We start from the raw sequence: 17,989 nt of genomic DNA, 5'->3' as shown, positions 1-17,989 counted from the left end.
TGTTATAACCAACAAACTGCATGCCGTCGGACCAATATCAAGAGCTAACAGCAAAACAACACCTCATATTGGGCTAACGTTTTCTTTTGCGCCTTGTCTCTTGTCTTTTTATTACACGGTTAAACAACACTGGATATTAAACAGGTCTTGGAAATGTGTGAGAATTGTGCCACTGCTATGTGGAAATTTGACAAAGCAATTTCCTTTCCCTTAGTTTTCCCAATGTAATATATGTGCTAATTAGCCTAGCGCTGAGAAAGGTTCTCTGTAGCTTTAGCATCGCTGCAGTGCCTTACTAGGCAGCTTTGTATTGAAACTAATATCCTTTTCATTGATTTTTTTTTCCTCTGCATCTGAACTACTGAACATACAAAGCTACATTTAAAAGGTGTAGATAATGTTACCCTTAGCTGCACAAGCCATTTTGATAGTTCGTCCAAAACTGAAACATCAGTTATCATGTACGCAGCCTCGTTGTAAAAAATGTGGTCTCAGGACAAATCGATTAAGTGAAATTAACAGATTTAAGTGGATTGAACATAAAATAATTAAGTTGTCCCTAAAATCTATTAAGAATTGTGTTGTTTTAGCTCATTTTGAATAAGTATTTTGAACAAGCAGCAAAAACCACACTGTAAAAATTTTTGGGTTCGACACAGTTCATTCATGTTGTCTCAACGCCAATCGATTAAGTTAACTTAACTCTTTTAACCAATTTATGTGGATTGAACATAAAAAATTACACTGAAAAAAGTGTTGCATGCGGAACTGTTGCAAACAATTTATTTGTGTTGAATTTAAACAAACAAATTAAGTTTTATAATGTTCAACTTAATTTGTTTACTTAAATTCAACACAAATAAATTGTTTACAACCACTTAACGTAACAAATTGAGTAAATCCAAGGAATCATCTCTGAATAATTTTTTTTAGTGTAGGCTGTCCCAATGAAATCTCAAGAATTGTTTCGTTTCAGCTCATTTTAAATAAGTAGTTTGAACAAAGAGCACAAATCACACATATCATTCAATACAATTAATTCATGTTGTCTCAACACAAATCGACTAAGTTAACTTAATCACTTAACACATTTAACCAATTCAAGTGGATTTACCATTAAAATTAAGTTGTTTAAATAAAATCTTAAGACTTGTGTTGTTTCAGCTTATTTTAAATAATGTAGCTTGTAGTTTGTAGTTTGAACAAGCATCAAAAATAATATTTGAGTGCTTCACTTGTGGTAAACCCGTTAAAGCTTCTTACTTCTGTTGAACAAATAGGAAGATATTTTGAAGAGTACTGGAAACCGATAGCCTTTATCCCCTTTTACAGTGATAGTGGTAAATATCCGGAAAATCACTGGAACGATCGGTACGTTCAAAAAGCATTGTTCACACAGACGAGGACGTTCTGGAATTTTTCTGGAAAAGACTATTCACACATTCTAAAATACAGAAAATTCTGACATCATTAATCAGAAATGACCTCTTAACGGCTGTACTTGTATTTGTTAACATATAAGGGGTCGGGTGTTTCTTGATGGGTTCACCTTTATATCTAAAGCTTTAACGTTAGCATTCATGCAGCTTGTCCCAGAGACATCCAAGGGTAGAAACGCAAACACATTTGACTACATTACAATTTCTGTGGATGGACAAGTATTGTGAACAACTTCGCTGAAAACATGGAGGAACACTTTAACATGTCAAGATGTACATATGTGTGTGTGCTGGCGCTCACCGGAGCAATCCTGCACTTCACGTGCACACGCGTCAAGCAACTGAAGCAGAGCTTGAAATTAAACAAACAGCGGTTTATCATAAGCATTTTATTAATATTTTTTTTTTTTACACAGTTGGCATTAAGAAAAAACAGAAACATTATCTGACTAACATCTAGCAACTAAATGTTTCTGGAAAAATATTCAAAAGCTTTTATTTTCATAAACTGCGCGGATGTGAATACGTCTAAATGTTCTCATTGGCTGGAGTAGATGTCTCGCGTCAGCGTGTTCTAATCGTTAGCGCGCTCTTTCCTGAAATTTCTCTCTGCGTTCACACAGAGCAGCATTTTGCTGCTTCTGAACTTCTCTTTCCCGAAAATTGCCTGAACAAATTTAACAGTATCTTCAAAAAGTGCCTGTTCAAACATACAGACCTTTCCGGAAAATTGTCTGTAATTTTCTCAGAAAAGGTCTGCATGTGTGAAAGGGGCTATTGACTTCCTTAGCATCTTTTCCATATATGGATGTTAATGGCTGTTAGTTTCCGTTTTAGCATTAGGGTTTAGCTAGAGAAAGCTCACTCAAAAATTATTTACACAGCCACATGTTTTTCAAACCCATTTTATTTATTTGTGATGTGGCTCACAATTGTTTGGTCATACAATAGAAGTCAATAGAGTCCATACAAGGGCTGTGTGATATGACAATAATGCAATCTCGACATTTTTTTTCCATATTGAACAACAACAATATATATCTGCTTCCAGATTTCAAAGAGCACCCCAACAATGACTGAAACCACAAAAATTAGAGGGATAAAATTTTTTTGTGGTCGACAATTCGGTACATCTCTTATATTGACACACTTTTAAATTCTCATTGTTGCACATTTCTGCTGTGTGATTGGCTCTTGGATCATTCATTCATTTTCTTGTCGGCTTAGTCCCTTTATAAATCCAGGGTCGCCACAGGGGAATGAACCGCCAACTTATCCAGTAAGTTTTTACGCAGCGGATGCCCTTCCAGCCACAACCCATCTCTGGGAAACATCCACACACACACTCATACACTAAGGACAATTAAGCCTACCCAATTCACCTGTACTGCATGTCTTTGGACTGTGGGGGAAGCCTGAGCAAACCCATGCGAAGGCAGGGAGAATATGCAAACTCCACACAGAAACACCAACTGAGCCGAGGTTCGACCCAGCGACCTTCTTGCTGTGAGGCCGCGCCACTGCCTTGCCCGTGCTCTTGGATCAACATAGAGTAAAAAAGTGCATAGCTTGTCAATGTTATTGACATAAATTTTATCTTGATTTGATATAATAATGTTTATCGGCCCAGCCCTAGTCCAAACGCAGTTAAAATTGTCATTCTTTGGGAGAATTATTCCTTAGAGAACCTTAAACAAAAATTTCACTTATATTATAGAATATTCCACGTTTAAAAATAAATGTTGCAACAGCAACATTTGCATACAGAATACTGATTGGCCTTACTTTCTGCATTCGTTTACATACTTTGTTATTATTGTAGGGATGCATCAATAATAAAATACCAGCAACCAATAACAGATGATTCTCTAAATTTGGAAGAAATTAACATATTTAGATGGATATATACAAATCTTGATGTGAACTTTTCAGAATAAAATCTTAACAAAGAACGTAAATAATGAAGAAAACATAAGAAAACCTAATACGTCTAAATGAAATGTCTTTAAACAGCAAAAACACTTTTCTTACTTAGATTTTTTTGTCTTGTTTCTAATCCAAATATCTACAAATTCTTAAATCAAGAAGGATTATCTATACAAGCAAAACATATTGTCTTGTTTTAAGAAATATTATCACAAAATGAAGTGTCAGTCAAATGGGTAAGAAAAATAATCTTATGTCAAAAGGAAAAACAAGAATATGTTTCTTACCCCATTGGCAGATTATTTTGCTTGTTTGAAGGAAATACTCACCTAATATTAGCATATTATTGCTGAAAACAAAACATTGTGTTTTGCTTGCAAAGAAAATGCTTCCTTCGATACTTTTTTAGATATTTTGACTAGAAACAAGACAAAAAAAAAAAATCAGTAGAATGTACAGTAAGAAAAGCATTTTTGCAAGGTAGTTCTTTCTTTTCTCAAATCCACTTACAAATTACAAAACTCTAAATGGCAGAAGCGATTAATGTGGAAATAATAATGATGGTTCATTGAAATATTTCAAATAATTCGATAGAAGGGAGTCTGATTACACTATACATTTATATGAGCATACTATGGTTACCACACCTAAAGACACAGATCTTGTATTTCAGACATTTGTCAGGTTTTTGTCTTCATACTGCTCCTGTCTGTAGGTCTAGTTTCTTACGCATCTCATCCAAACCATTCAGTTTAGTTTTGATTTGATTTATGACTGTTGTGGCTGTGAAATCACTGAAATGATTCAGCATAGTGGTATGGAACTGCAATGCCGTCGAAATTGTGTGTTTAGAATATTCACCAGCCAATCAGAATCAAGTATTCAGCAGCCATTCAAGTATAAATCAGAATTATGTATGTTCTTATCAGGCCAATACGCATTTATAATAATAATTTATAATGATATGAGTGCTTACTGTATTTATTGCATCACTATGTAATTATTCATTTATATCTTATCAATTCTGACTTATATAGTCACCTGTTGAGTGTGATTTTTCCAAGTAGAATGCGATCCACATCTACACTACCTGACAAAAGTCTTGTGATCTAGTTTTAGGAACAACAAATACTTCTAGTTGATCAGTTGGCATTAGAATTGGCTTATATGAAGGGGAAAGGCCTCTAGATTATGCTTAATTTACCAAAATAAAATATGATTTTTAATTATTTAATTAGGGCTGTAAGGTCTGACTTTGCTTAGACCAAAGTATTGTCACTTAACAAGACTCCCAGGACTCACAGAGTTCATCAAGATACTTTGTATTCGTCTTTAATGCCTCCTCTTTCATCTTACCCCAGACATGCTCAATAATGTTCATATATGGTGATTTGGCTGGCCAAACCCTGAGCACCTTGACCCTCTTTGATTTTTGGATCTTTGATATGGACCATGACTTTTCCAAACTTGACTGATTTCTGAGTGAATCTTGGGTCCATGTGGGTTCCAATAGGTCTTCTGCAGTATTTGTGATGATTGGGAAGCAGTTTAACAGATGATTCATCAGAAACATCTACCATCTGCCCCTTTTCCAAATGATCAACTAAAAAACAAGTTATTATTTGTTGCTCATACAACTGGGATTGTCGACAAGACTTTTGTCAGGTAGTGTATGTTGATCCTAGAACATCCATGTGATCCCTAAACCTAACGATGTATTATTACCAAAATCAGAGAGGATTAATAACTGGAAGAAAATGATGTACAAACTCATAATCCTAACTATAAGCTTAAACTTAACAGAACCTAAAACATATATATTAAACTTGATTGGAATGTTGTTCTAGGATCAACAAAGATGAAAAAACCAAGAAGTTTAATTGAATAATCTAAAATGTCAAGACTATTATAACGTGTGCTTTTCAGACAAGTCGCCGTAATAACAGAACCTACAAATTAAGCGAAAATGAAGACCTCAGGGCTTGAGCTGCACTCGATATTGAAGTAGGTCGAGAACAAACCAGCTAAAAAAAAGTCCTAAAAGAAGTTTGAAGACTGAAGCTACTGTAAATGTTGGTTCAAACTGTCAACTATAGTGGAATGTAAAGTATGCAAACAAACAAAACATTTCTCAAACAATCATATGGCTCTAGCAGCTTTTTCACTTAGAGGTCTTACCGTTTGGTCACATTCGGGGAGTTATTTCCACACGGGATCAAGAAGTCAGAGAACATATATCTAATTATAGCATGACTCTGGGGGTCACAAAGCACTCCGATTTCAATTAAGAAGTCAATGACCTCTGAAATGAGCTCATTAGCACGTGGCCGGCCAAAAGGGAGGAGAAGAAGCAGTTTTTTTTTCTCCTACTTAAATGAGTGACCCACTTTGGCTCTTCTCAACTGGGGGATCAGAGCAGGATATAAAGAGACGAGATCACTCTCTGGGGCCATGACACATGACAGAGGAGTTTAACCATGGAGGGCTGTCATCTATTAACCTGCCTATCAATGCTTATAATTGGACAAAATACTAAAAGGAAAACTGGATTGAATCTACCAAAAGTATGCTAAAGCCAACAGACACCTCTCTTTTATAACACAAGTAACTATCCAAACCAAGAAGTCTGGGACTTTCGCGCCAAGATCAGGTGTGAAATCGTTGTCCTTTAAGAAACAGACTATGAAAATAACTGTGAAAGTACAATAGTGCGCGAGTGTGATTGTGATTATAACCCTTAAAATGTCTTTATGCATGACTATATAATGCTTAAAATATCTTCTCTCAGATGGACTCTAATGGAAAAAAAGAGATTCACTGAAACAGTATCTCCAATCTCTCCATAATGGCTTTCTTCTATTGTCTGAAGTCCTTACAGTGATACAGTGGAAAGAAAAGGCTTTGATTTTCAATCAAGCTTCCCACATGTCTCAGGAATTGGTTGTATCCTACTTAGAGCATTTGGTGATATGCATTCAACCTCATCTCATTTCATTAAATGCAAAAAAAAGAAGATATTTTGAAAAATGTTCATGCTGCTCTTTTTCATAAGTATGTACTCAACATGACCTTTGTGGTATTTTCCACAGGTTTAGTTGTGCCTAAGAAAAGTTTATTTATTCATTTCGTTTCCTTCAGCTTAGTCCCTTAGACTCTTTTCATCAGGGGTCACCACAGCGGAATAAACCGCCAATTTATCCAGCATATTATTTACACAGCCGATGCCCTTCATGCTGCAACCCAGTACTGAGAAACATCCATATATACTCAATCACACACGTACACTACAGCCAATTTAGTTGATTAATTCACCTTTAGAGCATGTCTTTGGACTGTGGGGGAAATTACTCAACCTCATCTTGTTCCCAGAAATGCAAAAAAAAAAGATATTTTGAAAAATGTTCATGCTGCTCTTTTTCATAAAGCATGTACTCAATATGACCTGTGTGGTGTTTTCCACAGGTTCAGTTGTGCCTTAGAAAAGTTATATTTTGTTAATTCAGTCAACCTTATCTCATTCCATGAAATGCAAAAAAAAAAAAGATATTTTGAAAAATGTTCATGCTGCTCTTTTTCATAAAGTATGTGCTCAAAATGACCTGTGTGGCATTTCCCACAGGTTCAGTTGTGCCTTTGAAAAGTTAAATTTGGTTAATTTACTCAACCTCATGCTATTCATGAAATGCAAAAAAGAAATTTAGAAAAATGTTCATGCTGCACTTTTTCATAAATTAAGTATTCAGCATGACCTGTGTGTTGTTTTTCACAGGTTCAGTCGAGCCAGAAAAAAATGACATTTTGTTAATTAACTCAATCTTATTTCAATCATGAAATGAAATGGAGGGAGGGATATTTTGAAAAATGTTCATGCTGCTCTTTTTCATAAGGTATGTACTCAATATGAACAGTGTGTGTTTTCCACAAGGTTCAGATGTGCCTGAAAAAAAGTTACATTTTGTAAATTTACTCAACCTCATCTCATTCCATAAAATGCAAAAAATATATATATTTTGAAAAATGTTCTTGCTGCTCGTGAGTCCCACTAATGTAGTTTACATGACCTGTGGTATTTTCCAAGTATGCTGATTCCTGAAATGTTCCCTTTTATACCCCAACTCTGCTCTCAAATTTAACTTTTGCATTAAATATTCAATCATAGTTGCATTTTTTACACCACTCCTCCCACAGCAAAACCATATTAAACATCACATAAGCTTTAAACATAGAACAAATATGAAACACACATGAAACGTGTGATGTTACATCATTTTGATATGAAAAAATGTGCTCACAAGACCATTTTGAAACCACTTGTTCCATATGTGTCAAATGTGATGAAGCTCATGTGATGCTCATCTGCTATCTTCTCGCATCTAATCTGGTTTCAGAAGACCATTTGTGGCAAAAAGTTCTATGGTCTCTGTATGTTTTGTGTGCATGAACATCTTGCTCCTGAAGAAAGAACTGAAATGACAAGGGTGCAAAAATGATGACAGAATCTTCATCTTCGGGTGAAATCTCCTAAATAAAAATGTCTGCAATAGGGACAGCTCATGAATCACCCCTTGTGAAGTTCGAACCTGCAAGCTTTCTCGGATATTTAACCGCTAAGCGACAACACCACCCACATATCTATCTCTCCCAGTCTTGCTTTCCAGATCCTTTTTTGTTCTATATGGTGTTATAAGAAGTGTAATCTGTCACTTTCAGCCACACAAACACACCAGAATAAGGGTCTGATGTCCACGTGGAGCTGCGTGCTTTGAATCATGTGTGTCCTTACATGAGCATATGAAGACAAATGTCCAGCACTGTTTGAGATTTATCAACGTAGCTGCTACATCCATCCACATCAGGATGAGATGTCACAGGAGAAATGTTTAGAGGAGACAATAAAAGACAGGCTGGTGTGTGTAGGAAGTGTGTCAAGGTCGAAACGTGTTACAGAATATAACCTTTTGGCAGAACTAATGGAGCTTTGAGTGATTGTGGATTAACAGTTAAATGTAGAAATCTACAAAACTACAATTTCATAGTAAATCGTGCAGAGATTCAAAATTACTTTCCCAGTGTTGGGTTGCAGCTGGAAGGGCATCCGGTGGTTGGCGGCAAGGTTATAATAGTTTGATTTTTTTATTAGTTTTAGTTTTTATTTCATTAAAACTTCACTACAGAGAAAACAGTTAAACAGACCATCTGCAGCACGAGGCTAAGAATGATCCTCCTCCAATCGGGCATTACCTTCACTTTCTTTTTCTTTCATTCGTTGATAAGGAAACGAGTTGCATGCAAAGACGTCTATTAGCCTACATATTTTCGTTTGTTAAGCGCAAACATTTGTTTAGAAAATATTTCTAAATTCAGTTCTAATTTCCAGCAAACTAATAAATGGACAATAATAACGAAGTTTGATTAAACAACTGAGTTATATCCAAACAAACGTCCTATTCGTATGCCCCACATAGTCCAAAACTTGACAGGTGGACAAATCTAAGCTTGTTTTTATTAAAACAAATATAAATTTGCATATAATAAAAACTACTACTAAAAATAATAACATTATACAAAAGCAAGTTGTCATGAATAAACTGAAAAAAGCCCTCTGAAATGAAGAAGGCATGGAGGCGGTGGTTTCTGTACCATTTTAATCCTTTAATTCGTTTTTAATTTGTCAAGACATTTGCGTATTGCTGTACATCCTGTGTGTTAAGCAATGTGTAAGTGAGGCGCAAAACTGACTCACTCTGCGCTAGACCTGCTTTCAGCTGGTCTTTTGTACAGTCTATTTCAGCCTGATCTCACGAGGAAACAAAAGTATTTTACGTTTTGTCAGTTTAGTGGCTAAGTCGTACTAATGTGTTTGAGTTCAGTCGTACAAAAATATACAGTTTTAAAAAGGAGGCTAGCACCCAACCCTACCCCGAACCCCAAACGGCATTGGGTGATGAGCATATCGTACAAAAAATCGTACGAATTCATATGATTTAGCCACTAAATCAAAAAGTTACGAATTGCTGTGAGATTTTAGTTCCACAAAACTCTTTTCTAGACCGGAACACCCATGAGACTACAACGTGGTGCAAATGAATTTGCTATTTATACAACATGGTGGAAAACTGGTGGAAAATTAAGGTTGCGCTGGTCTGAAAATAGCAATAAGTCGGAGCAAACACGTCTTGCACTTTATAACGCCAGGTGTATGATATGGCCCCTCGAGTTAAAGCCACATCTATCCACTTAAATCTTGTCATGAGTGATCTGCTGACACATCAGCTGATTGACGATGTTTTGTAAACACTCCCTTAAAAGCTTTCAGAGAAGTCGGCGCCAATAGCCTAGTGGTTAGTGCGTCGACACATAGCACCGAGGTGCTCGCAGCGACCCGAGTTCGATTCCTGTCTTGAGGTCCTTTGCTGATCCTTCCCCTATCTCTGCTCCCCACACTTTCCTGTCTCTATATCTCCACTGTCCTATTAATAAAGGTAAAAACCCCTAAAAAATAATTATAAAAAAAAAAAAAAAGCTTTCAGAGAAGTTAGTAAAGTTCGTTAAACTCTGTCAGTGATGTTATCAGCACACAAGTATTCAGCTTTTTCTGGCGGCTCCTCCCTCAACATTCATTAGCTATGTTTCCATCCACCTATTTTTATGCACATTTAGGATATGCGCAATAAAAAACAGTTGACGGAAATGCCAAAATGCACATAAACTAAAAATTGTGCATAAAAAAACATATGTGTATAACTAAGTAGGATAACATTTTTATTTGATAAAAAAAGATGCGGATAAATTTCGATGGAAACACCTAACACCATTAACAAAGGTCATGTGATTTTGTTATAAGTGTTATTACATAGTCTTCCTATATTATAAATGACCTCCAGAATCAACAGCGTCTGTGCTCCTCGTTTCACGCCTTCAAACGCCACCACGCGTTAACTGCGTGTTATAGGATTGCCTTCTGTGACGCAAGTCATTTGTTAAATAAAAAAATAAAAAAAAAAGATTGACGCAGCTTCTCTTACTGCAGCCAATTCCATTTTTACAATTGATATTTGATGCAAGTTAATCAGGAAGTGACGATTTTGTTAGCTTTGACTCGTTGGAAGGAAAAGGTGCTTCCTTCGCTTGTCTTTTATGCAATAATATAGTTTTGCGCATAAAGTTAATTTACATCTTTGGATGAAAAAATAGCTATTGGCTGTACTTAAGCTTGACAGAGCTTTTAGGGAACCAGTTGTTATCAGATCATGTAGTGTGTGATCAATTACGTAGTGTTGCGTGGTGTGAACGGCACAGTGATCCGCTGATGTTCAAAATCATGTAGTGTGAACTACACTGTAAAAAAAAAACCGTAAAAAAAAGGTCAAATGACTGGCAGCTACGGCTGCCAAACAAAAACCATAAAATTTCGGTAAAATTTCTTTGTTTAAATAAAGTGCAAAAAAATAATAAATCCACAGATATTTTCATTAAAATATTTACAGAAAAAACACTGTTATTTTACAGACTTTACCTAGATTATTATGATCAAATCCATTTAATAAAGTAACACGATAAGAGTTTTACAGAGAAACACTGTTATTATACAGACTTTTCCTAGATTATTATGATCGAACACCATCAATAAAGTGACTTCAAGAGAAAACAATGTTATTTTTTTTTTTAACAATTAAACGCCTTTAATAAAATGCCAAGACATGCTCTTGGTCGTAATTTAACATTTTTTTTTTTGGATCAAAAAAGTTTGGAAAAAACATCAAACGAGATACAACTGATTACAATTCTCACAACTATAACATTACATTTTATTGAATAGTATTACTTTAAAACATGTAGAGGTTTAAGTTGTATGAAATGATTCAGTTCCAAATCTTATTTGAAATGGAACTGTAACGTGAAGGGGACCCTGACAAAGAAGTGCAGATTCAAATGCAGGTTTATTACACAGATATGGTCAGGTAAGCAACAGTCAACACAGGGGCAAACTGCAAACAGATGTATGCAGGGAATCCAGAGTCATGGTCAATTAACAAGCAAATGATCAGTCCTGGCAGCAAACAGCATAAAAAATTAAGAAACAAAACAAAAGAAGAGAAACGCGTCATAATGTTCACAGTAGCAGTATAACAAGACTAAGCAATTGATGCGTGCGTCTGTGCTGCTTTTAAAGTGCATGTAATCAGTTCATAACAGTCCTCCGACTGTGTGTGTGCAATCAGCGGAATCTGGAACAGGTGTATGTAAGCGCTCTTAATGTGTTACTTTATTTAATGGATTTGATAGTAATAATCTAGGTAAAGTCTGTAAAATAACAGTGTTTCTCTGTAAACATTTTAATGACAATATCTGTAGATTTATAATTTTTTGCACTTTATTTCACCAAAGAATTTTTACCTTAATTTAATGGTTTTTGTTTGGCAGCCATTGCTGCCAGTCATTTGACCTTTTTTTTACATTTTTTTTTTTTTACAGAGCAAGTAATTACAATTTATTACTTTAATTTTACGTAATTTTAAATGTACTTAAAAAACAGGAAAAAACACTGTAAATAATATGTCAATTTTATTGTATAAAACAGATAATGCTGTAATTTGTCATCACTTATCTAGTACATAAAACAACAGTCAAGCCGTTAATTTACAGATAATGTTTGTAATTTTTACGAACTTTTGAATATAATTTAAAATAACAGAAAAAATACTGTATAAATAATACTGTAATTTCCCTGTATAAAAAACAAAAATGTCGGTAACTTGTCTTTAATAATAAAGTACCTAAAATGAAAGTCAAATGGTTAATTTAGAGAGATTGGTTGTCATTTTACTAAGTTTTGAATATAATGTGAAATGACAAAAAATTACTGTAAAAAATTCAGAGTTTTTTTCTGTAAAATTAAGTTGTTGTTGTTTTTTTACAGTGTAGGCTTAACAAAACCATTCAACCTGATTTCATGTGAAAACTGAGCTACTTCCTAAGCAAGTTTGAACAATTGATCAACTGATATCAGTCCATAATGAGCTCCTCTGTATATAATATAAGTGCATTACAAAGGAGTACAATAAAACATATTTTAACAATAAATCCGAAAGGAAATATACTGGAGTAAACATGACATACTAATAATAATTACTGGACAAGAAACTAAAGAAAAAAGTGCCGAGGAACTTATCCTGGAAAAACAGAAGAGGTGTGAACTAATTAGCGGCTATAGAAACTAACTAGTCAATAAGTAAAGAGACAGAACAAAATACACAGAAACTAAACACAGCGGAAACATAACCCTGACACAATCAGCATGATCTCATTAGAAAAAATGACATGTTATAATTTGGGTGATGATAGTCAAAATTTCCTAACCTGATGAAGGTCATATTTTATTAAATCCTATAGTGAGATTCAGAAATGTAACAACTTGATCTTATGTGACTGTTTAACAACCTAACTTTAAATAATATGGAGAAAATAGTTTACACAGAAATGATTAATACTTAATGCTTTTCAACCACTTGCACTTCAAAAAACTTCCAGAGACTCTGTCCTTTATCCAATAAATTATCACATTCATTAGTTTTCCTTGAGCTTATAGTTTCTATTTCAGAGGTTGCCACAGTGGAATGAACCACCAACAATTCTGGCATATTTTTTTGCCTTTCCAGCCACAACCCAGTACTGCAAAACCCCCATACACACTCATATTAAAAGTATTGTTGAATATTTCTGATTTATTTACAATAGTATCACTTTGCAGGCTTGATGTAATTTAATTCAGCTTATTTTAAATTACTGCCCATTAAACTGCAACTCTCACACACACATTGGCTTTCGTTCACCTTTCTGCCCTTACTTACAAATGGGCGTAGGATATAAATCACATTTTATGTGGTTTCTTTGTGGTCGCTGCTCTGGTGCGAGCAGAATGATAAAACAGTGATCTGGTTTTAAAGCACTTGGAGACACAGAGACCGAAATTTGGAATGAGGGAGTGCAAGTACTCCACAGGACAAAGAGGAACAGATGCCTTAAGGGATGGAGTGAGAAAGCGAAAGAAGGAAGCGAGACTGATAGGTGAACTTATAAAAGAGATTAAAGGAGAAATGGAGGGATAAAGTGGAAAAAAAGCAGAGAATATATTAAGACAAGGAGTAAGAGGAAAGGCTGAGGGGAAGGTGGAAGAAAGAGAGTTAAGAGAAAACATTCAATAAAAGTTGTCCTGTATGGTTTTTTGATTATAATGAATCAAATCCTCAAACTGACTCTGCAAGTGGTGAATTAAATGCTCAAACGACTCCGCAAATGGTGAATCAAATCCTGAAGCTGACATCACAAAATGGTGAACAAAATCCTTAAACCGACTCCGCAATACCAGTTATTTTGTTAGGAAAAAAACTTCCATACTGTGCAATTATTCGCAATCACAAAAAATAGCGATTTAAGCACATGCGATTTCTAAACCGCATAAGCCTGCAATTTTATTTATTAATTTATTTCGATTTTTTATCCATAATACGTTCTTTTGCGCATGATTTTAATATGTTAACCCATCAGAGCTGACCAAACTCAACGGGCAATTACAGCTAAGCAGGACAAGGATGTTAACCAGCTCACTCCTCGCACAATGAAGTTGAGCAGGAGAACCGAATAGGCGAGCGGGAGGAAAGAACATAAAATATTGATGCAGGTCAAAATAAAAATGGTTTAGTGCCGAAGAAAAATCCAACGTCAGTCGTTTGGGAGTATTTTGGATTCAGGAGAGGATGTGTCAGAGCAAGGTAATTTAAAGACTTGTGAAATTACTATTCCAACAAGACGGAACAATATACGATCAATGCATGTCCGCAAAGTCAATCGAAACAAACAAAAGCCAGCCAGAACAGACTGAACAACTTTCCACTGTTCAAGCATTTGCAAACACTGTGTTTTATAAAATCAAAACCACACAAAGACATTACAGACGCAATCAAACATGCAAAGATATGACGCCTGCGCACATCGTCTGTAAAGATGGCTCCCAAAGACTAATACTAACACATGACAAAAGATACCAGCTGCTATCTCACACTCATTTCACACAATTTGCTATTCCTGAAATGTACAAGAAATGTTAAGGCGGGCGTTGAACACAAGCTCAAGCAGCTGAAATACTTCGCCATGACCACAGATACAGATTGTGGTCCGGCAGAACGATGGAGCTGTACATGAGTTTAACGGTTCACTTTATTGATGACTACTTTGAAATGAAAAGTCAATGTTTTCAAACAGCATTCTTCCAAGAAGATCACAGTGGAGAAAAATATATCTGAAGGTTTAAAAGAAGCACTGAGTACATACTGTATAGAATGTATGTATGTAGCTTGTTTAAAAAAGCAAAAACAGTTGCCAAAATAATAATAATTAGCAATAATATAGCAATTGCAAAATTTGTTCCAAAGAAAAATTGCAATATGATTATTTTGTCCATGCACACCCCTTGTGTATACAGATTTTATTTACTTGAAATATAACTTGGGTGAACTTTGTTGAAAGTCTATAGCTATCCATGAAGGAAAACAATATGAAGGGGAATTCCAAGAGGGTGCCCAGGCCCTAATTATATCTCATTGTACGCAAATTGCCCTAACCATTACTTTTCTACACAACTTCAAACTAATAATTACGATTGACGAAAAGACCTGAGCCGTATTTCGAGAGTAGAAAGACACTCGATGGTGAGATCTTTTGACTTGGGCCAGCAACCAACCACCCACAACACCTTAGCAACTACCCAGAAGACCTTAGCAACTGCACGGCAGTCCACTCAAATCACTCCGAACACCCTGGCAACCACACAGCAAGCCTTGGCAACCACCCAAAACTCCCCTGCATATCGGCAAACACCACACAGTTTCTGGAGGAAGTGTCAAAATCTGCTTTCCTGACACTATGACACTGAAGCTGAGTGGTTTTGATTGCTCATCTTGTGACAGATTCCGTCTCTGTAACATTACTCTCATAGAGACACTGATAGAGATTTGTGTGCATGTGTGTCGCTGTTTCTGGGTCAGATTTTTGCCCCATTAATGGTTTCCGCCCTGTTCCAATTTCTTTATTCATAGCAATCTTTTTTGGTATCTGTTTAAAAGGATGGTCCCATCATTCATTTATTTTCCTTCAGCTTAGTCTGATTTATCAGAGGTCGCCACAGTGGAATGAACCACCAACTTTTCTGGCATATGATTTACGCAGCGGATGCCCTTCCAGCCACAACCTAGTACTGGGAAACACCCATACAAACTCTCATTTACACACACACATACACTAGGCCAATTTAACTTATTTAATTCACCAATAGCGCATGTCTTTGGATTGTGGGGAAACTGGAGCATCTGAAAGAAACCCACTCCAACACGGGGAGAAAATGCAAACTCAACACAGAAATGCCAACTGACGCAGCCAGGACTTGAACCAGCGTCTTTCTTGCTGTGACGCGACAATGCTAACCAGTGAGCCACCATCCCACCCCGTTTACCCAAAATGTAAAATTTAAATGTCACTAATGCTGTCTCAATTATGTAGTGACTGACTTCCTTCTGAAGAACTTTAAAGTAGATATCTGCAATATATAGGATTTTCAAGCTTCAAAAGGACACAAATGTACTGTAAGCGCACCAAAATACTATGATTTTTGATTTTATACTATATTAATAATAAAGATAATCAGCTGAACCTGTGAGCTAGATCGCTGTGATTTATGAAAAAATCCTTCACGCTGGGTTTGTGAATACAGAATTGTTCTCAAATTAAACTGTTAAAGTAAGTTAAATGATCTGTTTTGATATTTTTAGGGTACATTTTAGGGTGATATTTTTAGGGTCTTTTTTAAGCCAGAAAGCCTCAAATATCAATTAAAGTTTTCTGAAGGAACCAACACCTAGCAACAATTTAGGTAGGTTAATTGGTATTTGGAGCACTGTGGCTGACTGAACATGAGATGACGGCTTAATTAACACATTTTTGTAAAAAAAAAAAAAAAACTTAAATCGATAACAAATCGATACAGCCTTTTAAATCCCAAGATCGAACTAATCTAAAAAACTGGGAACCCCTGGAAAAAAAGATTGATCTTGCCTTTTAAGAATCAATATTGTTTCATTAAAATGCAGATATGTAATACTAGCTAGTAATAATAATAGTAATATCAGTAATAATATAATAGTACATTATTATATACTATAATAATATCTCAAATTAATTTCCAAACATGCATGCGGTGCTTAAAACAACACTGTATTTGTTGGATATCCATGCATACCAATGCTGCTGGACATCCATGCATACCAAACCAAATGACACCCGTAAATACACAATATTGCTAATAATTATCAATATTTTCTATAAAAAGACTTCACAAATCATCATACAGTAGATAGGAGCAATTAGGGAGCATTACCAATCCCATAAACAAGAGCTCTGTCATAATCCTCTGACAACATGTGAGAGTTTTGCAACAAAAGTTAGCGTGTGTGTGTTGTGTAATACTCTAACCTCCTGACCAAATGTCAGCGCTTCGTGTGGTGCCTGCACACGAGTATGTAAGTATGTGTAGTATGCGGAGTGTAGGCTGTTACTGAAAGTGTTTCCAAGGAAACGCTGATGTACCTCTGCTCTGGGCGCGGAGAGAAGGTCTGTTTTGGGCTTCACAGTTTTTCTAGTAAGAGAAAAGAGAGAGCATTGTGAACTTCAGATGAACAACAGAAGAAGCGGCTTCTACATTTTGTCTCCGTTTTTGAAAAAGTAGAAGGCTGATAAAACCAACAGCTGAATTTCTATGGTCAGAAGTTCCGCTTTCATGGTTAAGAGATTGCTTTAAATACCAATTTTGTCTTTGATATTTCTTTCAAAACAACTTAGAACTTATCATTTGGTTTTTAACTATATTTGCCATAGTTTAAAGTTAAGAAAATGTTAAATATTCAACCATTATATAGTAAAGTGTGTTATACTGCATATATTACAGCTGTGCATTTAATTGAATCGCAATCGCATTGCGATTGGCTAATCGCAAGAGGCTGCGACATTAAATATGTATTATTTAATACATACAGTACAACAATTTAATTTTGCGTGAGGCGAGAAATAACCCACAAGTAAACTACTGTATAGCAACATAACTATTACTGTAGGTTTGGTTTCCACCTTGAACCTGTACCTTGAATCTGGATTTGCTGGCTAGACAGTTATGTTTCAGTTTAGTTTGCACCAATCTGGGGTTTTAGGTATCTTGAATGCAGCTCGACTTTAATCAGTCTTTGTTGCCATGACATTATGAAGCATCTGAGCTGAGCTACCTTCAACCCAGGCTCATTCTGAAAACGTATCTCTGCATACTTTTTTGGAGAGCGCCAAATACGCCCTGGGAGGTACGTTTGTTTGCAGTTTTTGTTTCTGCAAATCCACCAGAGGCCGTTGTCGACTGACTGACCAATGACCAACCGTCTGATTCACTCACTCACCCCCTTTCCTAAACCCAATCGATAGTGTTTTAAGAAACACCATATAACCAGGGACCACCCATCTCCCTAAACACAACCAATAGTGTTTTGAAAAGTAAGCTAGAAAAAGAAAAGCCCCTAGATTTTTACCAT

General features: G+C 35.7%; 2 protein-coding genes across 2 annotated transcripts in view; one reads left to right on the top strand and one right to left on the bottom strand.

Annotated features, from left to right (window-relative positions):
• pvalb7 (parvalbumin 7) overlaps positions 1–17,989 on the top strand; it is a 71,347-nt gene that overhangs the window by 3,575 nt on the left and 49,783 nt on the right.
• The window catches only part of ncf4 (neutrophil cytosolic factor 4), a 45,205-nt gene that overhangs the window by 12,373 nt on the left and 14,843 nt on the right, over positions 1–17,989 (bottom strand). Inside the window, 1 exon segment of the mRNA NM_205711.2 lies at positions 17,004–17,052. Within this exon segment, the coding sequence (NP_991274.2) occupies positions 17,004–17,052 (49 nt within the window).

The sequence above is a fragment of the Danio rerio genome, chromosome 22 (assembly GCF_052040795.2).
Source record: "Danio rerio strain M-AB ecotype USA chromosome 22, GRCz13ab, whole genome shotgun sequence".
Lineage (NCBI taxonomy): Eukaryota > Metazoa > Chordata > Actinopteri > Cypriniformes > Danionidae > Danio > Danio rerio.
Note: the sequence above shows the minus strand (reverse complement) of the source record. Positions and strands in the feature narration are given on the sequence as shown.